Source organism: Poecilia reticulata, linkage group LG13 (genome assembly GCF_000633615.1).
Source record: "Poecilia reticulata strain Guanapo linkage group LG13, Guppy_female_1.0+MT, whole genome shotgun sequence".
NCBI lineage: Eukaryota > Metazoa > Chordata > Actinopteri > Cyprinodontiformes > Poeciliidae > Poecilia > Poecilia reticulata.
The window spans coordinates 23,034,579-23,061,787 of NC_024343.1; the positions used below are offsets into that span (position 1 = coordinate 23,034,579).

Consider the following 27,209-nt stretch of genomic DNA (forward strand, 5'->3'; position numbering starts at 1 on the left):
GGGAAATTTTTTTCTTAGCTTAAAAAAAACAAGCTTCCGCTCCGCTCCCCCCCCCGACATTAGCTTTTTCTTGAGCGTGACTGAAGCCTTCTTCTGTCTGTGTAATTCTGCCCACATTCAAGGTCTGTCATTCAGTAACTAAAGCTACACCCACAGGGGCAGACTTTGATCAATACACACAAATAGACTCAAACACACGAACTAATAAATGGAACCACATATTCACAGTCATGAACATTCAAGCATTCGACAATGAAACCCAGACAGGAATAACAGCAGAGGGAGTTAGCATAGTGAATGCACAATAAGTTAAAGACATTCATGCTTACAGGTAAGCATGTGAAGAGCTCTGCAGACAGAGAAGTCATAATTACACAAATGGATACAGTGCATTAAAAATACAAAGCATGTGGCTGAACGGTATTTTGTTACATAATGAATGAGCACTTTCGAATAGTTTCACAGGATAATTTTTTATGAGACACTCTGTTGGGATTAAAATAAGGCAACATGGGAAAGATTTTAAAGGCTTTTTATTAGAAAACTTTTATTTTTTTTTATAAAAGCTCTATTACAAATACAAATGTAACATTTTCTTATAAATCTAAAACACTTTGAACACGAATACAAAATCTGCCACAAAAATCTGAAATATGGGCATTTTAACATACTTGTTAGTGTGGAATGCATTCACAAATGAAAGAATAGAGCACAGGCTTTCAAGGACATTTTGCAATCAGAAAGGGTTTTCAGATCTTACTGTGCACTCCCATGTGAGTTTCAGGGCAGGTGTGTACATGTAGTTGCTTCCCACTGATCAAATCTTTGGCTTTTAGACAGAAGGAAAGAAAAAAAATCAAATTTTTAGCGTTTAATATGAGAAATTTGATGTGACGTATTACTTAAGTCTTAATGTAAAGTACTCCGCTTCTCATTCAACTTGCTTGGGTTTAATTCTCAGGTTACTTCTAGTGACAAAGCTTTAGGACTTTAAATGTCCTAACAAAACAAATTTAAAAAAATCTAAAACTTGTCAATTTTTAGCAAAACAATATGGCATGGTCTGGGAGAATTTAAGGGAAAACACTAAAATTAAGCTTTTTCTGACAAGTCTAAAGATGTCTGGTAAAGGGATCGGACACCAACTAATCCCTACAGCAAACAGGACAGGTGTGGCAGAAGAACGACACCAGATGATCAAAGTTAGCATGGCTAGCAATACAAAACCAGCAGCCTCCACATGTACTCACTGGAGAAATCTTTACCATAGCTTTGAGATTTCCAAAAAAAACTGCCAACATTTCCTAATCCACCACTTCTCATGACAGACAGAGGTTGAAAGGCGCTCTAAAGGATTAAGGAGTGCAACGTTGGTGTATTATATTCAGCCTTCCTGTTACCTTCTGAAAGTATTGCTCCACCTCACTCTGTCGCAGCCTCAATGAGCTGCACACAAGTGTTGACACGTTTCCTTTTTGGTAGGTTCTTACATCTCCATGTTTTGGCTTCATTTTTAAACACCTGAAAATAGCCAACAGAGTCCTCTTCACCGATAACAGCACCTACATGAAAGAGCGATGTTGTAACCTGGACTTGTTGGTGTTTGGGTATAGTCACCAGCCAGCGCACGTCAAGCTAGAAATAAATCTGATGATTTATTTGTGCATCTCTACAAATAACTTGATATTTCCATTTTAAAAACAGTCATTGGACAACTCACGAAATGTAACACACTTTGTGTGGCTCAGTATTACAGCAAACATTTGTTCTGCTAAGAAGATTCATGTGTAAACCAGCAGAAAGCTCCAACAAAAGCTAAACATACTCTCTACATTACCCAGGCCAGCTTTAAGTCCACAATCCAGTTTGTCACATAAGCGTTGGGGTTTTGTTCAAGTTTGATCCACCGTTTCATTTTCTCAAACATTTATGGACCCTCCAAACAGGAATGTTGTTTTACTTTAGAACTGCTTCCAAGCATTGAAATGAATCTGAGATCTTTACAGAAATCTTGTTTTTTTTCCCTCCAAAAGATTCATATTCTTCATTTTTCCTCACATCTTCATTATCTTCTCATTTTCACCGCAGCGGCACTTCCTTCAGCAAGTCTCTGCTTAGCAGAAGAGTGCAATCCAAAAGTGCCCTTAGAGCCTCCTTCCAGGAAGTTTCCTGATGAGATTTCATCAGCATTCCTGTCTCTGTTTGGTCCTTCTTAGTCCTCCCAGTCGTAATCATCATCCGAGCGAGGGCCTTCATCCTCGGAGGAGCTTGGGTCTCCGGTGCTGGGGTCTGAGATCATGCCATCTGAACTGTCAATCTTTATGGATGTCTCTGACAGGTAGAGGTGGACGGCCCTTGATGGGTGGCTGGGATAAAGTAGGAAAACACCAAGACCAATAAATACAAACACAGAAGGAGGGTACAATGGATTAGCATCAAACTGGGATGGGCTGAAAAAAGTTTGGATAAAATCTGTTCACTCATCTGCATTTGTTTTGGGTCGGAATCATTTTCTTCCTTCTCAGTTTTTGAATGAATGATTTATTTTGAAGCTTGAATAAATATGTAAGCAAAAAAAAAAAAGCGATTTCTACTGGTGGTGGTGAGAGTTAAAGCAACATTTATATAAAGATCTGAAAACCCCGCAAACTGAAAGAGAAACCTCAGGTCCCCAAGAAAATACAGCACATTGTTTGAAACAGACAACCAGCTATTAGAAATGCTACATAAAAAGAAAATGACAATGTAAAAAAAAATTAAAAATCAGTCAATAGAAAAATTAACTGCAATTATTTGTATTTTTGTACAATATTTTAAGATGTTAAAAAAAATGTCTGTTTCCAACAAGCGCTTACAATCAGGTGTAATCATTGAAAGACACTTTTATCATATCACAGAAATAAGAACACAGTAACAAACAAAAACACAGTAACATGACTTCAGTAGTGATTTTGAACAGAAATGGTCAGTGGCTTTGTAAGTGTTGACACCCCTGTTATAATTCCAGGTTTTAGTGTGTATGTACGCAAGAGTTGAAACCATCATAAACCGTTGCAACAATTTTAAAACATTTGACTTTTCAATTTCAGCATTCAGTTTTCTTTGGTAGGAGTAAGTGAGCCTCCACCATCTTAACTTGGCAGTTTCTGCATTGGAAAAGCTCTTCAAATCTATAAGACTCAACGGTAGTCCACAACCCTCTTCAGGAACCTCCTCAGATTTTTATGTCCAAATTATAGCTAAGCAATAAAAATATTTTCTCTCTTTAAGCTGATATGCTGACTTTGATGTGTGATAAAAAACTACACTTTATCTTAAACTCTCAAGTTTACTTTAATAAAAAAAAAAGGCCTTCACACACCTGGAGATTTTTTAAAGATGATTAAAAAAAATAAAAAATAAAAGAAGAAATCTAGTGCCGTCTCCCAAAAAGAAACCCCAGCTCTTGGTGCTACCACCGCCATATTCCACAGTGGGAATGGTGTAATTTTGGTTGCTTTTGTTGGCAGGCATGGTTGCTTTTCATCAGAAACAAAGTCTTTTACTCTTTGTCCATAAAGAATACAAGTTCCATCCCATGCAAAGAAAAAAAAAAAAACTCAACAATGCTGTGAGTGTTTTCACCCTTATCTCCTCATAGCCTTAGTACAGTGTCTCTCTGAGAAGACTAAATGCTGAAATTGAATAAAGAAAGTGGCTTGAGTGCTGGTTTATGTACATATATATGCATAGAAAATGTTGATTCATGATATTTTTTTTTATCTGGCATTTTAACAGGGGTGTGTAGACTTTTAACATCCACTATAAGCAAAACCCCAGAGGTTAGATCAGACAGTCGCCACATACCTCCACTGAAAATGATCAGAGCTTTGTGCAGGGTTTTTATAAAGTGATCAAATACATTTTCACTGGAAGCTTGGAAAGTGCTCGATGTTTCTATTGTTTCTTGAAATAATACACCAAACACGTGTCATGTACTGCACTTGTACAATGGGGCTTGGATTGTATTAGTAGGGAAGTAAACAGCAAGAATACACCATTGTTCTACATCTTCATCATCAAAACATTTACTCCAAACAGGAAATGTGGCTGGAGGCCCATTTAGCTAAACAGGAAAAGATGAATCGATAAAACAGTTGTTTCTCTCGAGAAATGAAAGGCGCATAGTAATTCCACAGAGGCTAAGCAGCAATATGGCTAAAGTTCAGCATCGAGAACTTTCTATATAAAGGCACAGTCTTCCTCACTTTCTGTCTGACAACAGCTGCCTGTTACGGGTACAAATGTGGGATCTGAAGGCAGGAGTCGCATATGGAGGAAGAGAGAGAAGCAAGAAGCAGGAAAAGAGCCCAAGAGGGAGCATAGCATGCCCTGATCCCCAGAGTCTCTCGCAGAGGAAGAGAGAAAGCGTGTGAATCTTCTGCTCCTCTTAGTCCCCCTCTTCATCTGCTACACTTCATTGGTCTTACCACGCCGTGGGGTCTTTCCTCTCTTTGCGGGGAACCTCTTCATCGCCCTCCAGCTGCCTCTGTCTGTGTTTCCTCTTGCACCTCCTGCAGGACACGATGACTATGAGACAAAAGACCACAGCAGCGATGCCACCTCCAATGGCCAGGACCAGGTAGAGAAGTTCGTTGAAAGAAGCTGTGACAAGAAAAAAAACACACGAATGAAAAAGACATGGTGTGCAGGTGTAGAAAAATAAATGCAGATTTGTTAACATTAAGGTCAAGCAGTAAATTAGCACCAGATGAGCCATGAATAGCGGTTTAAAAAAAACAAAAAAAACAATGGGATAAAGCCTTGCTCTCCCTTAAAAGCCTGTGAGACAAGGCAGATGTAATCATTTTAGTCCTAGGTCTGAACCAAAATAATTCTAGAACAATTCGAGTTATACAGTAGATTGTCTTTGTAAGTACCCAGTTTTGCAGTGGCCAGTTGCACATATTATTTCATTTATTTTAAAATTAAATTATTTTTTTTGCCGTGTACTCACAGACAGATTTATGCCTAGAGTGCATTTTCTGAAAAATGTCAGGTGTTCACCTGTTTTGACGACACGAAGACGAATCTCCCCAACCGGGCCATGAACATCAGGAGGATTCGTCACCTGGCAGGTGTAGGTGCCGTTATAGATGAACTTGACCTCCCGAAGTATGATGGAGGCATCGCTGCCCATGATATCGCCAGCCCAATGGACGCGCTTCTTAAAGATGCCATCGGGAGGCAGATATGGTTTTTGCTGGTAATGAAAAATCTACAAATGGAAAAATAAATAAATAAATAAATAAAAAAAACACTTACCATAAGAATTTATTTTATTTTAAAGAAAATTACAATGAGTGCAGACTTATTAGGATGCGCTGCTTTTTATTCTCTCAACTCTCAATATGCAGACACAAAGGTACATAAAGACAGGCTGTCTTAGATGCTCCATTGGGAGCCTTATGACTCACCACCTCCTCCTTTGGTTGGATGAGTGGGTGGCTGCACCCTGACACAGCAATGGAGGTGAGAGATTTGTTCTCCCTTTCTCCTGCTCAGACACAGACACGCACACCCCCACACGCACCCCCACACACGCACGCATGCACGCGCACACACACACACACACATGAACTCACCCTGTCTACTCGGCCTCCTGAAAGGGGTTTGAAAGTCCAGGAGACGATGACAAGTTCAGGGTTGATCTTAGCTGAACTGTCAAATGTGCATTTGAGACGAACATCTGTCCCATTGACCGCCTCAACGTCCCCAGATGTGTAAACACGCATTCCGCTCACCTGCAAGACACCTGCAAAGCCACATGTAGTGAAATGTTTACATTCAAAGCTAAATAGCATGAACAATTCAAAACAACAGACGCACCATGAATACGTTAATCAACTCTTTATGCAATGGAAAAGTGACCACATTCATGTCTACCTGCTGCTGCAAGAAATTCACCAATTGTAAGTAAGAGCAAAGAGGGAGACTGGCACCAATTTTGCTTGACACTGGTGGCTGATGACACAAACTCCCTGGAAATGAGCTAGCACTTCTACCCACATGCATTGTCCAGAAGCATGCACACACTATGCATGTAGTGGCCTAGAAACACATTTAATTATTGCTGATGTACCGCCTGGCAATCACACTTCCCCTCTCCTGGAGATCACAAAAGAAGCGACTGTTTTTCGAAGCAGCCCACTGAGAAAGCAGGCTTGTGGCTGTGGGGAAGTTTATGTGAGGGCTGTCTGGTCAAAATCACCAGGGCTATTAATAGAAGGAGCCATATATGCTCTAAGAATAGTGGAAGGCATGTCTAGCCTTATTAAAGCCAATGCCCAGGAGAACAGTAAGCTGACCGTCTGCCAAGCTGCAGCACAACTCGGAGATTTGGTTTTGTCATCGTCATCATCACTCTGTGCATAGAAGATCTACTGAACAAGGTGAATAGCACATAATCTGAAGATTTGGGAAGAAATTACAAGTAATTATTTGTGCTGCTGGATTATAACCACATTGTAAGAAGAGATCCCCACTTCCTAAAAAGAAATATGTGCAATAAAAATAGCCTGCATTTTGTTTAGGATGGTATTTAGACTCAAATGGGTTGCTCACAAGACCATTAAACTTTAAAAGGCAAACAAATCATCTGTAAACTTGGTATTCAACAGTTATTATCCAGCAACAAAGCCTTCCATTGCAATTGGCAGTACAAGAAAGTTCTACTGGATGCATTTGTAGCAGGTACATTGTGATGTGGCCAGTATTTTCCTGCTATGTTGTAGCTTCAGGTTGTGTAGAGAAGTTGAACTAGAGCTGATGATGCACAGATGTTAAAGTGAGGACCAATAGGACCTTTTGCCAATAATTCCTCATCCCTCTCTTGGTTCACCCTGCAAGATTCTTTGTCTTAAATACCATTGGAAATATTTCTGAATGCAAGGCAAACAGGTTTTACAAAAAATGTCACATCCAGACCATCAATGTAACCCAAGATCAACTCTTCCACCAGGAAAACACACACATAATCGATTTATGAACATATTTCCAAAGTGAACAAACAAAAAACAAAAAAATTTCATTTTTTGTTGCAAAATGTATGTCTAAAGTATATCTTTTGGATGTGTGTGCATGAGATGGACAGGAGATTAAGAAGAAGTTCAAGAAGGATGCCTAATAATTCAAGGCACTCATTTATGCTTTTATGATGGTTTAATCTGGTGCAGAATGCCATGAGAGCTCTACTGTTCAGTCAAGAGTCATTTATGGAAAATACACGATCCCTTAGTAACTCTAGCACCTTTCCACAACTCCACTGCAATTTCTATACTTCTTCTTATGTTGTATTCTTGCAATCTTCCCTTTGAATAAATGTATCCCTTCATGCACACGAAAAACTTGTTTACTGTACTGAATTTTTGATTTGGTACTACAGTTAATGGGGATATTGAGTCAGAAGCAAGCTCTGAAAATATCAGTAAGGGACTTGGTGCTCTTAAGCTGCATTTTCAGCTTCTTATCAGTGTTTCCTGTAGACAGGGAGGAGAGTGAGAGGGGCTCCCTCACGCCATTAAAGAGACCTGCTACTCTCTCATCGCTGGGGCCATAACAGCACTCTGTCAGCCTAATGTGTTTTAAATGAGCCTGATGAAATCTTGGAGTAGGTCAAACAAGTGAGCAATAGAAAAACTGCAAGAATCCTTTCCATCCTTTAGTTAAAACTCATGTGGTGTTCTGGATAAGCAGGTATTTTCTACCTCAACTTCTTTTGGCCTTTCAGCTACCTTGCTGTCAGTAAGGATGCACTGAAGTCAACGGATTAAATTGCCAACATGGAGGATGTTCATTAAGCAGATATCATCAGTTCCAGCTCTATCAGTCCAGACAGTAATAACTCCCTCCTTAGCTTGCATGCAGGTGTGTGTGTGTGTGTGTGTGTGTGTGTGTGTGTGTGTGTGTGCGTGTGCGTGTGCGTGCGTGCGTGTGTGTGTGTGTGTGTGCGCATGTGCGTCCTAAATCCATGTTGATAAGTTCAAAATACTGCGTACGGATTAAATTACCCATTTTTCATGAAATTTGAAATCTTTTTTGTTAAGGTTGACTAGAAGAAATAAATAGCACAGAGGAATGGAGGATTGTCAAGGTACTATTTAACTGTCCATCTAAAACAAAATATGTCAGCAGCTTACAGCATTTTGCTTTATAGTGATGATTTGCAGCAGATTCAACACTTTGAGGAAATAGAGATATTTAAACATGTGCTTTTGAGAATTACATCATCAAGGGTTGTAGTTTGTTAGAATAATAAGTAAAACATCTGAATAAGGGACTCATAATTTAAATGTCATGCAGAATTTCTGTAAACAAAACCTGGGCTGCAATTACAAAGACAATTTAAAGTGAAAGTTGAAACCTACCTAATATTTTTTTGAGAGAAATAAAATTTACCCAAATAATTTCAACTTCTCGGACTAATACTATGACACTGAGGTATCTGTTTACACAATAAGTGACCAGTGTAGCCAGAAAATGATGAAACAGGTGGTATTTTTTCATTCACACAACAAAGAGTGTAGCATTTATGAGCTGGGAAAAAAGAACAAAAAAAAAAATCATGGAAGAACAACAACAACTTCACCATGTTGGTTGATGTTGAACAAAAACCACCTACTAGTGTAAACAACATCTTTGCAATTTGGAACCACTTAAAAGCAGAGCTTGGTAGTTTACCCAGGTAACTATAATGAGTCATTTACAACAGCACATTGAGGACTGAATGACCAGGCTATCAAAAGTGGCAGAGAAAAGTTAACATCTGGACCTGCTAGAGCCACAACATCCTCCCATTTCAATATAGTAAACACATTTCTACCCCAGCTGAATGAAAAAGTCTGCCATCATCTGCATGGTATGTCATCCAGCTGTGACTGCTATTCACTTGAACACATACACTGTTCAGATGTCTGACTAATGTCACTTTTTAGCCTTAAGTCATGTGGGGCATATGTATTTAATCCTCAATGATTAAATACAGACTGTGTGTCCAGTGGTTTTGTAGATCTCATCCTGCAGAGCATATGAACAAGCAATAGAGGTGTTTTAGAGATGGAAAATGTTTCCTAGTCATTCCAAGAAACACAAAGAAAGAGATTTATTGACTTTGGGCATTGGCTGTTTTAGGTGCATATTTTAGGTTATACACAAGACATTCCTTTTACAATGCAGAATCACAGAAGCACTGGGTACAAGGAGAGGAATGTTGGTTATTTAAAATCACTTCATACTTCCATAGACCTGTGGATACTTCAATAAAGTAATTGGCACCAATATTAGCAACTTTTTCCTACCTTTAGTTTGCAAGTCTGGGTGTAAAATTCACAAGTATCCCAACTGATTGATAAATTACTTCTCTTGGAGGCACAGCTTTTAGAAGAGCCTGAAAACTAGGTAGTGCTAATGCTGTGAAGCGTCTCATTAAGCCTCTAAGATGGCTCCATTGAAGCCTGCCGCCAAGACTTGTTTACTCATGAGAAAATTGGATTAATCTCTGCAACGTCTGCTCCTCAGAGATCACAACCCAAAGTTAAACACATCACTTTTTACATTCTTGTTTAGTGTTTAAAGACCAGAGGCAAGATTAGAAAAGCGATTAAGTAAAATTTAAAATGACTTCAGAGCTCATGTTTACGTTGTCCCTCATGTCTACCATTAGAAAGTGCACTTTCAGGCCATAGCACTTCATTTCCCAGTCCTACCTTAAGTTCATTTAAAACATACAAATTGAAATTCCCGCCCCCCAATCTCTGAACAAGAATACAGCGCAATGCGTCCAACAACACTGTCCTTTGACGTAAACTGAACTGGTTGGGACTTAAGGTTAATTAGGGCTTTTCAAAGGAAAACATTTAATTAGCAGAATGATGGTGCTTTCTAAACTATGGACAGTGCCCTGGTTATTCATTTTTCCCAGTGGCTAAAAGTACAAGAACATTAATTAATCAGTCATTAGCAGGAACTAAGTGGCATGTCATTACTTGAGTAAGACCATAAGGATCATAGAATTTGAGTAATTTACTCAAAGAGAGAAGAGAAGAGTGGTCAAAAATATGATTAGCTTATAATAGTGTTTTGTTTTTTTTTAATAAAAGTAAAATAAAAGGATGGAAGATTTGTTTGTTTGCACTTTAAGAAAGAGCTAGCATAATTATACTTGTTTTTTTCTGCTTATTGCCAATGTTATTGCTGTATTTCTTGTTTTGTCCCCCCCCCCCTTTCTAATCTAGGTCACCGACTTGTTTATGAGTGAACATCCTGTCTGGCCAGAACTGAACACACCCAGCGTCCAGAGGTTATTTCTGCAACTTTTTAATCTCATGTTGGCCTCAGAGGTGAGAAGGTCTTAGGTTAAGTAAAAAAATTACCCATTTATAAAAGAGGGTTACAAAACTAACCACCAATTAAAATAAATAATAATGTGCAACATTTTTTTACTTTTCCAGACCAAGGAAACAAAGGTGAAATGGTAAAAGGTAATGTGAAAAAGGACAGATAGAAGAATGAACACATGGAAGGAAGGAATTAAAGGTAGAGAGAAAGGACAAGGAATGAAACAAGGTAGGACAAATGAAAGGATGTAAGAAAGACGGGGTCAAAAGAAGAAAGGAAACAGGAAACAAAAATCACAGAATGAAGAGAAGATGCAATGGAAAGGAAGAAGGGAAAGAAATGGGGAAGAAGGAAAAAAGGAAACAATTTTTTAATTGCAGGGTTACCATTAGGCAAATGTATTTTTCATATTTCCACTTTGTGTATTTGTATGGTCAATAGTAACAACTACTGAAAAGGAAAGAAGAAGCTGATGAAAGAAGAAAGATTATTTTTTTCGTAATGGAAAGGGGAAAAAGTCTGCCAGTACAAATATTTCTTTTTCCACATTATCCAGACCAAGAAAATGCATCAAATTCCATACTTTTTAAAAATGTTGTGGGACTGCATATAGGAGCCCTGTGTAAAGCAAGTCGATACTCACAGTAACTGAATTTTATGAAAGTAGCTAAGATTAGCATCTCAAATACAAACACTAACTTGCTCAGAAAGTGTGTGTTTGTGTATTTGCACATCCTTGTCTTGCAACCGCAGATGTTTAGAGTCACAAACAGCAGCAGGAATACTTGGAAAAGGTCAAAGTACATCTTTCCTCAGTGTGTGTAACTCAGGATGCTCACTGCTGACACACACACGCGCACACACCCGCACCCACGCGCACACACACACACAGCCTCTACAGTACATACTACTGGACTTGGCATTACTCCATATTTTCTATCAATACATCCAATATATTACATTACAATGAACATGCTGAACCATTAATGTACTTTATTCCACCCGTCAACACTACTTGGTGCAAGCTGCTCCACTCCACTGCTCCGTCTGGGGGTAAAGGGGTAAATACTTTGATACACTGTGAAATAATAAGCAAGAATCACTCAAGTGTGATTAGATTTGCTTGGCTGTGATCCCGTTACTGTAAAGAAAAGCTTTCTGAAGAAGAAGGAATGAATATTAAATAGTATTTGACTAATTAATATACTTAATTTAGAGGAAACCAGGGTTGGCAGGTTCTTATGTGTGTAGCCAAATTGACAGATTCATGTTTTCACACCGTCAAGGTTGGTACATTGCTAACAGAAAGTGTTTAGAGCACCTCAAGTTTTTGTTTCATTATGGTTCAAAAATAATTTTTCAGACATTCTTCTGTTTGGCTACCCAGAGGAATTCTGAATCATTCCCAAGACTATTGAGTCATAATGAAAACAATCTCTAAAGCAGATAGTCTCTGTAGAATATGCCTGAAGATTTCTCTAGGAAGGCCCCCAGACGGCAAAATTATCACAACTGGTGCTATACAAAGCAGTAGAATAGATATATGACCCAAACCAAAATGTTAAGATCAGGTTTGGCCTTCTGTGGTGCATTTGATAAGCTTACAATACATACAGCACATATAAAACCAAACAAGAATGCTGGATATGAAGTTGTATTAATCTACTTATAGTCTAAATAGAGAAGTTGTAGAGGAGTTTTGTAGAGGAGTTTTTATTTCCCTGTTAAGGAAAGAAAGAAAGTAAGGTGTAAAGGTTCATTAGACTGCAGCTGGTGCAGCACACTGCACACAGCCCTGCTTCAATCCTATAAATTTCACATCCCAGATGGCTTGCACTTGACTCACCCTGCAATAACAAGCGACAAAATGGAGTTGGAAGATGTTAAAAAAAAACTGCAAAAGGGAGAAGTTACAATGCTTACTCAAATGATGGTCTAAAAGTGAAAACAGTAAAATCTTAATTAAAATATAGCAGGTTTACTTTGGGCTCTGGTCTCTAATTAAAGTTAATTGGCCTGGTTGGATCCAGCTCAGGGCGGGTCGGGTTGGACTTTTTTAAGCCTGATGTAAATATGACAAAAACAGAGTAGCTGTGACTCAGCAGCATTCCCTTCTCCATCCCTAGGAATGGATCCAGCTGCAGACAGAGATCGTTTCATGAGTGAGGAAAGGGAGGAATAAAACGTTCCCTTCCAGTTCATCGTTTTCTGCCCCACCTTACACCAGCTGCATTACAGCAGCCTGTCAGCATCCCACCAATGCTTCCTCCACCCTAGATATTTGAATTTCTTTTCTTGTAGAAGCAGCCAACTCACCCTAGAGGTGACAACCCATAATAACCTCATATTTGAAGGTTGTTCAAATCCCAGTTGTTTCATACTCTGTTGTAAACTGTCCCAGTGCCTCCAGGAGGTTGATGAAGGCCAGCAACACTACATCAACTGCAAAAAGGAGCATTTAAACTTAAAGTCTTAAATGGTAAAGTCTAAACTGGGATCTTCCTGGCTGCATTTAGAAATTCTGTCCATGAAAGTTACAACTAGAATCAGTGACAAAGGGCAACCCTGGCAGCGTCCAGAACAGTCTGAAAACAAGCTTGACATTTACAACAGCAACGCAAACCAAACTTTTACTGTGCTTGCAAGAGGTCCCATTTGGTTTTTATAACTTTAGAACAAAAACAACAGTGGATAAACATTTGTGCCTCTCACAGATTCTCTGAGACAGAGGCACACACTCTTATAAGCTTACAGAAGCAGCCGAGCCTTGGTAGTGACATTTAGGAGGGCTTTAAGGAGGATCAGCAAAACCCAGACATTTAGTTTTACCTAAACTTTCTGTCTGCAGGAACCTTCCTTCCGTGCAACTTATTTCTTCTCTCTCTTGCACCCAGAATAATTAACACATTTATCAGTGCTTTAAATGTCCATCCTTTATTTTATATACTTAGCATCCTCCTGAACACTAAATTTACAATCCTGGTTTAAATAGATTCTTCCAATTTCACCTCAGCTGGTGAATTCTCCTTGAGGCTTGCAAAAGTGTGTCTCTCTTGACCTTTGTTACACTTTGTCATGTCAAAACCACAAATCATATTGTAATTCACAGGAATTTTTTTTTTGTGATAGACCAAGACAGAGTACATTTGTGAATTGAATGGGATTAAAAATTAGTAATAATTCTTAATTTTATTACTATAAGAATTAGAGAAGATTGTGATTTGAATTCAGCCGACCTGAATCAAATTTTGCAAAATCATGTTTTTTGCGCAATGTTTCTACAAGTCTTGCACTGAAATATTGCTCCATTTAAAAAAATATATAAAAATAAAAAATAGGTCAAGTTTAGTCAGATTGGATGGGTGGTCGTCTAAGCAGCACATTTTTCAATTAGATTTAGAGATTAACTTTGAGACTCTAAAATGAGTATGCTTTGATCTAAACTATCCCATCAGTGTTGTGATGACTGAGCTACATGATGTTTGTTCATTAATGCTCTCTCAGAAACCACTTACCCAGCCACAGAACAGCTGAATTTATGCTGAGATTAAGACAGTTATTTTTTTTTTTAACTAATCAGGTGAATTCTAAAGGTTACTCGTTGTACCATATTTTATTTTGAGGTTGATTACCATCAACCTGTCCAGGGACTGCAAATGCAAGTGGAAATTAGTTTTTTTTTTTTTGCTACAAACTGGTACCATGCATCTTTCCTTTGAAAAGGTCGATGAAATGCTGAACATTATCTCTGTGTACAATAAAGAAAGGTCCAGGTCTAAAAGTCCAGATAAGAATTTGAAACTCATGCAAGATTTTCTTTTAAATTCGGATGTAATTATTGTTGACTTTTTACTATAAAATTAAATCCCATTATAATACATAAACATTCATGTTTGCAATGTGAAAAAAGGCAGTATATCTTTTAAAGGTTTAGGCAAACTAGTTAGAAAACTCTAAGATTTATCCTGTATTGACGTAAACCAGGCAACCTGCTCTTGTACGTGCCTGACAGTCATTTACAAAGAACTATTCCACACTCCAGCTTAGGCTAAACATCTTACACAAGCAGTGTTCAGCCAGAGCTGAAAATCATCTTCCTTCAAGACTTAAAGAAAGGGGAGGACACATAATGACAGCAAGTGAAACCAAGGACCTGGCAAAACTTACTGAATCAGAAAATCAGTCCCATTACATTACCCCCAAAAGGGCCCGTTTTTGTGCATTTCCTCTCATAATCACGGCTCAGAAACAACATCACCATGGGAGGAAACCAGCCTCTTTTGCTGCCCCGCGCTTGAAGGACACATTTTAAGACGGAACAAAACACGCATAGAGCCGAGTCTCTCACAAAGAGCCTGTTCTGCTCTTTGTGAGAACTTTCACAAGGCCAGTTTTGGTTCTTTCTGTCTTTGTACAAGGCTTGCCTTTCACGAGGGGCTGGGAAAAGCCAGTTCAGGTAACATGTTTTCAGGACCCAGAGCTGAGGGAGTGGGTCAGTGTTGAGTGGTGTAATGGAAGGGGAACCCCTGAGATGGACACAGTGCTGAAATAAACATTGTGATATAGAGATGGGAGATAGGAAAAGCTGGGAAGAAGTACAGTAATGCAGCATAACAGAGGCAAATGCAATGTTTGCTAGCTAGAAATTTGAAAACCATATAGTGGACTCCAGCCTATTTGTGGATTCACCAATTCATAATTTTTTTCCTCTGAAATGTAAATTATTGAAGGAAAATTCATCTATCTGCTAGAGCATAATACATAGAGGAAAGAAAATGCAGCTTGGGAAGTGAAAATATCTAGTCAAAATGCTACTTGATAATCTATTAGCTGGCATTTGCAAATTTGCATAGTTAGCCAACTTTAACTCTGAACTTTAATTTCATTAGAAAAATAATATGTCGGTAAGAAATCAGTTTTTTGGACATTATTATAAATTTGTGCCAAGAATTCCTTAAAAAAACATTTCTTAAAATCTCTACTTTTTTATGTTGCTCATACATGTATGACAGTTCAAAAAGTAATCTTTTATGTTTTCACTAATTTTACATATACACTTAATGTCTGTATGCTGTGAGCGTGGAAAAAAAAATCTTGTTTATGCACACAATCTTGGCCAATAACTGTTTCTGAGACTTCCTGTTCCCCGAGGGCAGGGAAAATATCACGTGGCAGAGGCCGATGTCTTGGAAAAGAACAGAATGGGCTATCTAGCAATGGCAGATGCTTTTTATTCTTTATATGTGAGGAATTATTTTGTTTGTTTGTTTGTTTGTTTGTTTGTTTGTTTGTTGGTTTGTTTGTTTAACAGCTACAAGGTTAAACTCATCTAGGATTTTAAAAAATGCTTAAAACTGGCATGACAGAGGAAAAGCTTTTTTGGTCGCATCACAATAAATTTGTAGACTTTATAAAATTTAACAGGAACTATAACTACAATTGGACTTTTAGGTTCAAGTATCTGGTTTGAATCAAGGTATACTTGTGTGGAAAAGCACCTCACGAGCACTGTACAAGTATCTGATGAAGTGGGCTTGTTTTTACTTCAATTGGCCAGGGAACCTTATTAATGTGCCTGAAATGATGAAATCAAATGCCCGAAGATTAAAATGAAAACTGTCCATCACTAACTCTTTCAGCAGTTTGATGAGCCAAGATATTTAGCTAAATCAAGACAAAATCCTATAGAAAACATGTGCTGAGCTGAAGAGGACAGAGATGAAAAGAAACTGGAGCAAATAGTCAAAGATCCTTATGTGTTTATTCTTATGAAATATTAAGTGCACAAAGGGTTATTCAAAGTATTACAGAGGTGTCAATATTTGTGATATGCTTGAATTAAAATAAAAGCTACATTTAACATTTTTTTTCTCCTTTGGAAAAAAAAATCACTCAAAAGAAATTGGGTTTTGAACATTTCTCAAGGTGAGATTTTGCTGCTCCAGTTAAAAACTAATTTATTTCTTTTCACACATCTTTACTAGTGGAGCAAAGACGTGTGGAGGATGCTCCGTTTAAAAAAACATCCTACAAACCAGATTCTGCTACACCGAGAAAAAAAAAATCCACAAAGAAATACACTAATTAAGTTATATCCATGTGTTTTTAAACATCCAGAATTATCTTTCTTCATGTGCAAGATTCAAACCGAGAACCTGTCTCTAGTAATCTTGCTCAAAGCTCAAAAACAACCAAAAGCGAAAGAAAGCTTTTAAAAATGCTTTTTATAAGGTAATGGACAGAAATCTTTTTTTCCTCAGACTGAAAATGTTCATCATAATCGTTTTGCTATTAAACTTTCCACTCCCACTTTCTTTAAAGACAAATGTGGAGAAACACGACGGACTAACGTGTCCGACTGCAGTCTAGAGGTCAGTTGACCAAAAATCAATCTCTCTTTTGAACTCCCTCCTCCTTCCTTCCTTCCACTCTCCTCCTACTTCCTCCAGCCCAATTGTAATTCATCAGGCGACGGTGTCCAGAGGAAACGTGAAGTGAGTGAATGAGGATAAGTATTTAATCCATCAAACTCCTTTCACTCCCACCAAGCAGCTGACTCGACTACTTCTCCCTGGGATTAGATACTCTTGCAGGAGGTATAGAAGGAGGGGGTCTAAGCTTCGATCCAGCTCAGCCCACAAGCGTCTGGTGCGCAAACAATCCAACAACAAAAAGGCTACCTTATAATTTAACATATTTACTACTGCACTACATAGACAGATGTCCCTTGTGAAACAGTGGTGTGAGTCAGAATGGATCCAGTCCCACTGCGGTTTCCCCTTGTGCTCCAGAGCTGATGATGGAGTGGGCAAATGACAGTATACACAGCGAGGACAAGCCACATTGTGTAGGAGGTACAGACCTCTGATCGTTGCAAGCTGCCTTAAAGGGGCACATACCAATTTTCCAAGACTGTCACAAAGAGAACTGCTCCTTGCAAACGGTTTTACTATGCGGTGTAGAGGGACTGGCTTTTTAATGAGGAAAAGCACAGTCTGTCTCTGTGTTTTTAGGTTGAATCAGGCTTAGAAAAAAAAAGAAAATAATAATAATTAAAAAATTTATATTTGTATTTTCGTATATAGTTCTCAAACTGCGACTCCATTGGTTCCACATGCGTCACCTACAGAAGACAAATTAACTTCTTCAATTAAGTTAATTGAAGAAGCCACTGACAGGCAAACTGAATCTTCACACACTGATCTTTGCTTCAGATACATCTAAGAAAAGTGCAGTGAGGAAATAATCAAGAACCCCCAGTAGGAACTAATATGGACATTAGTGAACAAAGAGCAAGTGCCAGTGGCTGCTACTTCTGCCATATTCCAGTTTCCAGGAAAGTCAGAAACTAAATCTAGGAATGACTTAAACCCAACTCAACTTTCCACCAAATCCAAGAAGGAAGACAAGTGGAATTTGCAAATGAATGTTATACAAGTGTCGAATATTGCAGCTTGGGTGCTATGTGGCTCATTGGTAGAGCGGCTGTGACTGTGACTTATGCTGAAGCTACAATCCTCAAAACTGTAGTCCAAAGTTTGATTCCCAGCCGCGGCCATTTTAACTGCATTTCTTTCCCTTCTCTTTCTGCTCAACTTCCTGCCTAATGAATAAAAGCCACTGGTGTCAAACAACCCTGCAGCTTTGTCACGGCTTTCTGTGCTTTCAAACACTGCAGGAACATATTAGTGGAGAGTGTGTGAAACATTTAATTAGATACAAACTGGGGTGCAAATACAGTTTTTACTGCAGTTAAGCTTTTATGCAATCATTTTAAATAGCTTTTCTACTTGAAGTACCTTGTTGATGTGACTGGTTATAACTTGCTCAGCAGCTTATGAAACTTTTTCACAATAAATATATCGTCTTTTTACAAAGAATGACGAAGCACGCTTTTTAAATTTCAATCTGTGAAAAAAACCAACAGGCAAGTTGGTTTATTTATATTTATAAAGTCATTTATTTTCATGTTTCTTTTCTGTTATCTTTAACATACTAATTTTACTTGCACATGCAAATGAAGTGAGTGCTTAGCTTTGTACTCTTAGGAGCGGAAACATCCACAAAGTGACAGTGACGTTGTGTGGAAAGCAAATACAGACATTTTTCACAAAACTTTGTTTTTAGCTCCAGATTTTCCTGCACCTCCAAAGGCTGTGTTGAGCTTTTTATTTATTTCTTTGTCTGATTATATCCAGACCTCTGTTGTGTTTAATCAGCATTGCGGTTTGGGGAATTTTCTTCAACAGGCAGAGTGAAGCTGGTCACAGTGGATTGAAAAGTGTTTTATTTAAATGCAGGGCGGCGCTGCATAAAAGAAAAAAAAAAACTTCTTAAATCCACATAAGAATCTGCGGTAAGACCAAGTCTGATGTTCAAAGACGCCTTTCATCCAAACCTGACTGGTCTTGAGATGTTTTACAAAGAGATTAGACGATTTCATTCTCTTGCTAAAAACATTATCCAAAAGACATGCAGCACATTGTTAGAGCAAAAGATGTTCCACAGTATTTATTCTGGGGAGATGAATAGAAATACAACACTTTTCATATGTTTACCATTAAAAAACTCTAAAAAGAAACATATTGTTTTTTATTCCACTACACAATTCCTACTTTGTGTTGGTCTATAAGATAAAACCACAGAAAATAAATAAATAAAAAACTGAGACCGTAATGTAGCAAAATTAGAAAATGCTCGTTTTTTTAGATATATGGATACTCCTGTATGTGATGGACTGCCAAATGTCTGTACACTTCTGAATTAGCCAAGAAAAATTATTTTAGGATTTCTAACTAACATAAAAGAAGAGATGTTTGATCTGATTTAAATTCATACAGCGAGAAGAAATGTGTTCATTTTAATTTGATTTATGTTTATATCTGGTTTAAACTGTACATTTTAAAATAAATTACTGAAGATGGATCATATTTTTCCTTTTCTGGCTTTGACAATGATTTTATCATTAGTTTGCTCTTAATGTTTCTAGTTTCTTACACACAAGGACATGCATCTTGGCTTTCCATACATTCCCGTGCAGAAAGGGATTCAGAGGAAAATAATGACTAATATGGAAATTTACCTGGGGTTCTACTTGGACATGCAGATCTGTTTGTTTGTGCCCAGGTCTTTGAGAACCGGGCCAAAAAAAAAAAAAACAAATTGGAAAACTGTGGCAACAGAAAATGCTACTAGTAACAATGCAGAATTTGAGTTTTCCTGAGATGGAGATAAATGTGTGTGTTCAAATTGTACACCCGCTGGCAAACCCAAACACTTTACAGTGTGAAATGAAATCAAATTCCCTGTTTGCACTTGGCGCCAAGGACCTTGGCACATTTTAACACTTCACAGACAGCTGCTTGTCCTTGCGTATTAATACGTCATCGTCGACTCAACGCACCCTTGAGCCGTTCTGTCAACTCATCTCAAAGGGTTCCGAGGTGTGTCAGCACACCATGTCGAAAAAAAAAGACCACAGCCATGTTTTCTTCTGTTCATGCCACTACAGGCAAGAGATTAGAGGCGCCACAAGAGACAGATAACAGATATATCCCAGTAAACATTTCCAAGATGCTTCTCCTGTACTGTAAACTCAGCAAGGTTCAACTGAAGCCTCACAGCTTGTGTGATCGTTTGGTATTCTGCAGTCAACAGCAGCTGTACAGTCACTGGCAAAGTATGTGTTCTTGTGTGCTAAACCTGTATGTTAAGACAGGCTGGCACATGTCAGCTTGTGAGCTTTCCATGTTACTGTCTGGAGAGGAAAAATCTTGCGGGAAGAGAGGCATTAAAGTAAGGCACAGACATGAAGACGACAGAGCTACAGTCAACAAAGATGGATGACGATGTTTGAAAACGACTTAGTTGGATATCTGTGTTTGGACGAGACAAGAAAGTAACCTAGTTTAAGAAATTAAAACTGAGCGAAGTTGACCTCCCTTCTTCCTACAAATTGTTAGTTGGAGTGTAAGTGATCAATGTCAGCCATGTGATGAAAACGAGAAAAACGTGACAGAATCGGCAATGTGGTACCGATTTTCTGGCAATCGGTACCACATTGCCAGAAAATGTGGTACCGATACTGTTTAGTATGACGGTTTTCTCTGTATTGCAAGTTTTTAAAGGAAGTCTGACCTCATGCAAGCCTGCACATTGTCACAGTCAAGCAAGAACCAAAGCAAGAACCAGATTTGATTTCCAGTTTAAAACATTTCCTCCCCCCCTCACTTTTTTCCTTAAAAAGAAAACAAATGACAGAAAATATAAAAAATATATATATATATATATTTTTTTTTTATTATTTCAATCATTTCTTCTATGAGTTGACGAATTCAAAGTCAAAAATAAATACATGAAATTCAATAGTCCTTCAGTGAGCCGACTCTACACTGGAACTGAACTATGAACAGCAAAATATGCCGATTTTGTAAAAATTAAATCTTCACAAACAGGAAATTTGATTAATAAAATAAATTTTATTGCCAAACCCCAATCTCACCAGAAAGGCTACAATGAGCCTTTTGGTTGTAGTTTTTCTTTTCTTTTTTTTTTTTTTATGTTTGCCTTGTCAAATACTTTGTTGGTGTCAATAACGTTTTTTAATAACGCATATTTTATATTATACGCATATTACACCTAGCAATATTTTCTAATTTCTGATCAACTTAAAAAAATAAATTAATTATTCAAAAGTAGTTAAATAGTAGGTCGTTAGCTGACAGCCATACCATGGCGCTTAGCAGGTTTTCTGTGGAAAACCATGCCAACCCAATGTATGTGTACCATTTCTAAAATACATGCAGTGAAAAATCGAAGGACTGTACAAAATGTCAGTATGACCAGTTTGGAACTGGGAGTTTGGACGAATGCCTCTGTCTCCATCCTCCTTCTGAGCTCACCATTTACAAGCTCAGTAACAAAGCTCAATGAGTAAAAGGAGAACAAACGATGTGTGAGTTACCAGATCTCAGTGTCAGCGCAAAGACACTAAATACTTTAATCAGAGTTCAACCGCCATAAAACACCTGGAAGTTTGCTGCCAACCACTACAGATAAAATCAAAACAACAACATCCATCTAACGTCTACATGGTCTTTGTAATATCCCACCAGGCTGGTCCCTGTATCCTAAATAAAAAACAACAGAAACATTACACACTCCACAGAAACACCCCTCAGCTTTCTGACCCTCTAGACCCCAAACTGTGATGAAATATTTATTTTCCACTCGCAAAAATTGTAAAACAAATTTTATTAAAACTTAAAACATAAATTCTCTCTGGTTTAATTCATGCAATGAATTTCCTAAAGCACTGAGCAGCTATGTCTAATGTTTATAGTACCATTTATGAAAAAAAAATCATATTAGAATGCTTTTAAAATGTTCATTTAAATAACTGAATTCACCATGTGAAACCTATGATACACACATCAATGTTTTCAAGCCTTCATTTCTATTAAGATGAGTTTCTGCTTATAGCTAATGAACACACAACATTTTAGATTATATCAGAACAAAAATAAATTTTTATTGCAAAAATGTATTTTTGCATTTAAAAAAAACTACCTTTTAAAGGGTATTTTTAAACTGGGGTATTTTTTTACTGTTATTATGTATGTGCAGATATTCTAATTTACTGAAAATGACTGTATATAAATAAAAAAAGACAGATGCAAACTCCCTAATCAGCTATAAGTTTTCCTAATGATTATTTTGATCACATTTTTCTCACTTTTAGTTTTTTGAAAATTTCATTATTGATTGCAACATTTGATTAGACGTTCAGCTGACTGGTCCAAGTTTTGTGTTTACAGAGCTCGTTTGTTTTGGTGTGACCTTGTTTATACATCTTACAGGAATAAAACTGTAAAATGTTTCTGTTTCAGCCTCTGCTATTCAGATCCAGGGTTGCATGCATGAACAGAAACAGAAACGGTGAGGGTGGAAGCCTTCACCACTCAGCATCGTGAGCCTTCAGCTACCCCTGGATTGTCATTTTCATGTCTGCTTCATTACATATTTTATTTTAAAAAGCAAAACCGTAGCTCCTCAGTGAGTTCCAAAGTCACGTTATGTTCCCAGAAATACCCAACACCTTCTATTGGGATGCAGTGACTTTGGAATTTCATGTTATTTAAACATTTATTCCATCAATTAGAATAACTGATAAGTTCTTAAAAGTTCACACAATGCAGGCAAACTATTATATCTAATAGTAAAATCAGCAGTTTGTTCTACTTTGACCTTCCTGAAGTCCAGGTATCTCTGGACTGTATGTTGTAGTTCTCCAGAACTCAACATGAAAGAAACTTTGTTCACCAAGAATAAATTGGCAACATATGCTAAAAGTGTGGCAGGACCTTTGGTGGAGTAAGTATGTAAAGTATGGGGCTGTTTCAGATGAAAACATACTCAGTAGTTTAAGAATAGGACTAATGGAACAGAATGTAGTCAAATATGAACATGCGTCAGCAAAATTTGGTTATACATTCTTATCTGAGGGATCTCTAAAAGCACAGGCTGATTTTTTTTTTTTTTTTTTTTTTGTAAATTGTTGCAGAGCTAATGTGGGCTGAAGCTGATGACTTCCAACAGAACTGGCTGCATCCTGACACCAACATCCATTATATGCAATTCAACTGTAACCACTGATGACAATTTTCAGAAATGTAGGCCCGTCTAAAAGTGCAAGTACAATGATTGGCGGAAAAACGAAAACCACATTTCCTCTCATGGTTCATATTTCTAACTGTGGTAGATGGAAACTTGTGGGCAGCACTGTGGGCTACACACCCAAAACAGGGAGGGGGCTCCGAGGAGACCTAGAGCTGATGTTTACCAGTGATGGTGGGGGTTGGGAGGGAGGAGCATTTAACAGCACAGCTTTCAAATGAATACAGACAGAAATTAGAATTTCAAGTGTAATATCTTTCAAAACCTACCAAGTTTACATTAGCATTCATATCCCTTTAACTGCTCACATTTTGTCACATTACACCCACATTCCTCCGTTAGTTTGATCTGGATTTTATGTGTTAGACTAGCAGGAAGTGGTAGATAACTGTGACTGGTTAGCAGTTATGTGTTTGAATTGTTTGAGAACGCTGACAAATATAGACAGAACCCTCAAGTACACATGGAGAACATAAGAGCTCCATGCAGAAAGAAGCCAAGCTGGGATTCTAACATGGGACATCCTCACTGCAAAACAAATAAAATCCTAAAAATTTAAACTGGAAGGCACTGCAATGTAGAACCAATATGATCCTCTCACCACAATGCTTCACGAATGAAGATGATGTGCTTAGGATGATGCACGCTGTTTGCCACACATAGTTTTGCTGGTGGGTCAAACTGAGCAGCTTATGGCAGGAGGACTCCGCAGCTCCTCCAGACTGAACTTAGGCCGAGGCAAGGGCAGCGTCTATCAGAAAACATACCCTAGAAGCCTGTCAGTTTAGTCATGCATTTGTAAGTTTGCAGCTGTCCCATATTTTTTCCATTTCCAGACGATGGACTGAACAGTGAGTTGTTCAAAGTCTGGAACATTCCTGCTTTAAACTTCTCAAAAACTGCATTTCTAACCCACCTGCTTGTGTTCCTTGGTTTTAACCAGGGAGAATTCCTGCAACCTATGAGATCTTAAACGTATGTATTCTTCCTACAATTAAATTATGCACAAGTTGACTGCAATTTCTAACCACTTGACTTCTGATGGCATTATTTTACATTGGACATTTAGTGGTTTCAGAATAAATGGTTGCTAAATTAAAATAAGCATAATTTTTTGGGGGGATATCCAGTTTTAAAATGTTTTGAAAAGCCTGTATCTTTAGTTTTAGATCATCTCTCAAATTACTTAAAACTATGCAATACTTTGTTTTGGTCTCTCAGAAGAGATTTAGGTAAACCTAATAAGAATCATGTTTTCCAAGGCCTTGAATATCAGAATGAGGTCATAGTCACGTCTCCAGCACATGTGATGTCCAAAACTTAGGGCAACACCATTCTGTTTTGTAATATTATGAGTCTTTCTGTAAGTTCAATAATGAAAACCAAATGTCTTTAGGAAAACCCTTCACTTGTTAAAACAACAGCAGGGGGAAGAGCAAAAAAAAAAAAAAAAAAAAAAAAACTTTTTTCAGATTATGCAATAGCAACAGATGTTAAAAATACAGATGAAAATAAATGTTGTGCACATGTGTTATATCTGTCATGAAAGTGAGACGTGCTTTCTTGTTTCATTAGTGGGATGCCAGTGCAACAAAGCTTGAAGGAAAACTCTACAGCAAACAATCATGAGAACTGAGATACTGCTGAGCTGCAATCAGTTCCCCCATAAACATACTTATTTGATCAGCCATCCTTCCACATCCAAATATGTAGCCATCCTGCAGCTCAGGCCCTGTCAGACTGTTATGATGGATCCACAGGCACATGTTCACTGTAAACATAAGCAGCTTGCTGCTACACCGGACCCCTGCGTGGTGCTTTGGCACTGGATGGAAATGTTCAATCAATATAATCCACTTAACAGGGCTGGGCGCAGATTACTTCAAGGTTAAACAACCTGCCGTACGCTGAATGAATTGTCGCTGATGCGCGCATTTGCGCACTTGTTAAAACGTGCTACATTTACGGCGCCGTCTGAGCGCTTTAATAGGAGGATGTGCTCCATTACTGTTTATCCCAAGACATATCCTGGACCCCCTGCTAACGGGAAGCAGGTGGACTTATCTGCGTCCAAGTGGCCACTTTAGAGTCTCCGCGCATACGTACACAAGCACGGATGCGCATTAATGGGCAGGAAAAGGAGGTTGTGCGAAAACACAAAGACAATGCGGCAGACTTCTGATGCCGGTAAAGTCGTTAGCTCGTCAGAAAGAAGTTCTAACTAAGGATGTTTTACAGGAATTCTTAAGCGACCCACCCGGTGCCACAGTGCCAAAGTTCTCCACTTCCCGATGACGCACGGCAGCGCATTGAGTTAAAGGTTAGGGGTCCCAGCGGAGTCTTAATTAGCGGACAGTCAATCACGGTTGTCTTTTTATTTTAAACCTCGACTGGTTATGGAATATCCAAATAGTCTTCCAGCCCTCTTTTAAACCCCCCCCCCCCCCCCTAAAGACAGAACAGCATGGAAAGTTTTGACTCGATAAGTCAAATTAGATCAACGTGTACAACCAAGAAAAAGATTCAGCACATCAAGCGTGATTTTAAACTAAAAGCAAAACAGTGTTTTCAGTCTCACTCACCTGAAGCTGCGAGTCCAAGCAGGACAGCGATGATATTGAGCCCCTTCACGCACATTTGGTCGGCCAGTCAACGGAGCAGTGGGGGAGAAGAGTCAACAAGCCCCAGCCTGTTCAACCTCCTTCCACAGACTGACTCACAGAGACAGCAGAACCGAGCGGCAAAAAATCTACGGATGCCCCTTGGAGAGAGTAAGAAAGAGAAAAAAAAATAGAAAAAGGTCGCGATAAGTCCTCTATTTCAGCTTCTCTGTCCACAGACGCTTCCTAGCTTGTCTTATGGAATCAAAGATTTGACTCCTAGTACCCTCCCTCCCACTATAATTTCGGGCGGAGTAAAAAAAAAAAAAAACAAGAAAGAAAGAAAGAAAGGAGGGAAAAAAAGGAAGAGGAACAAGATTTGATCATCTATATCTCATCAGACCAGTTCTGCTGCTACAGGTACATACCTGGTGTTATGCAAACTGACCATAAGCTGGAAAATCCAATCAGTCTCAAACATGTGATGGAAACAATTTTATAACCTAAGTTTCATACACTATAAAAATAAATTCATATATATTTTAAATACTTTAATCCTAAACCAAACCTGTTGAAAAAGTAACACAGCAAGTAGCAAAACGTGTTTTTTATATAGAAAATATGTTTTTATACCATGATTTTTAAATCATTCTTTAATGCGCTTTTCCGTAATATTAATTATTGAGATGTCACCTCATTCGTCTACTTGAAAGTTTGTTTCTGCTTATGACATCACTTCCCCATAAATGTAAAGTCAGTATAACGATGACGTTTTGAAGAAGTCTGAAATCTATAGCCGACTAGATATTAACTTCAATAATGACGTTTGACATCCCTTCACTGCACAGTACTTAGAAAAAGAAAAAAACAACTTTAATCTGTCTAATTGAGAAGTAGAGATCAAGTACAAGAAAAAAAAAACTAAATTTCACATAAAGCTAATATAAATATAACATATAACAAATTTAAAAAAAATTAATCAGCTACTTGTTGGTGTGTTGCTGAATCGTCCAGGTATTGTTTTATGTGGCACTTTAATGTGCCAGGGTGAAGTACTCTGATTGTTTTTTCATTTAAAAAAAGGGTTAAATAATATTTAGTCATTTTTGCACAAAAAATATCACAGAGCCTCATTTATGTTCAATCCCCTTGTTCATACAAAAAAAAAAAAAAAAAGAAATTGCCTCCAAAACAATAGAAGAGAATATTTGTCACAACTTATTTTGAAAAACCTCATTTTGCATCGTTTAGCCACATGGGGGCAGAGAAGCACCGCGATATCCACTAACTTTCATCAAGCATGTCCATGCTTTTACTGGTGAAGTTTAAATACTCTAAATACATTTTTAAAATCCTCTGTATCTAAAGTTAAATCAGAAATTTCTCTTATTTCAGGGCAGTGAAAGTAACTATAATTATTTCTATTTGCTAATTGCCATTTTAATTAAAGGATAAGTCAGATATTTATTTACTAAGCTCTAACCTTTATTAATACTAAGTCCGGACAATTATGTCATGGCTTTTGAGCCCTCTGAGAAATTAAATGACACGTTTGAGATC

At 37.9% G+C, this 27,209-nt stretch overlaps 1 protein-coding gene across 1 annotated transcript; it reads right to left on the reverse strand.

The window, feature by feature from the left end:
• Positions 1-578: 578 nt before the first annotated feature.
• LOC103474820 (myelin protein zero-like protein 2) lies at positions 579-25,978 on the reverse strand. Its single transcript, XM_008426064.2, has 4 exons — positions 25,632-25,978; positions 5,625-5,794; positions 5,047-5,257; positions 579-4,644 (listed from the first exon to the last, which is right to left on the reverse strand). Exons 1-4 carry the CDS (start codon positions 25,684-25,686, stop codon positions 4,466-4,468), a joined length of 615 nt encoding a protein of 204 aa, XP_008424286.1. The 5' UTR covers positions 25,687-25,978; the 3' UTR covers positions 579-4,465.
• Between the last annotated feature and the right edge of the window lie 1,231 nt (positions 25,979-27,209).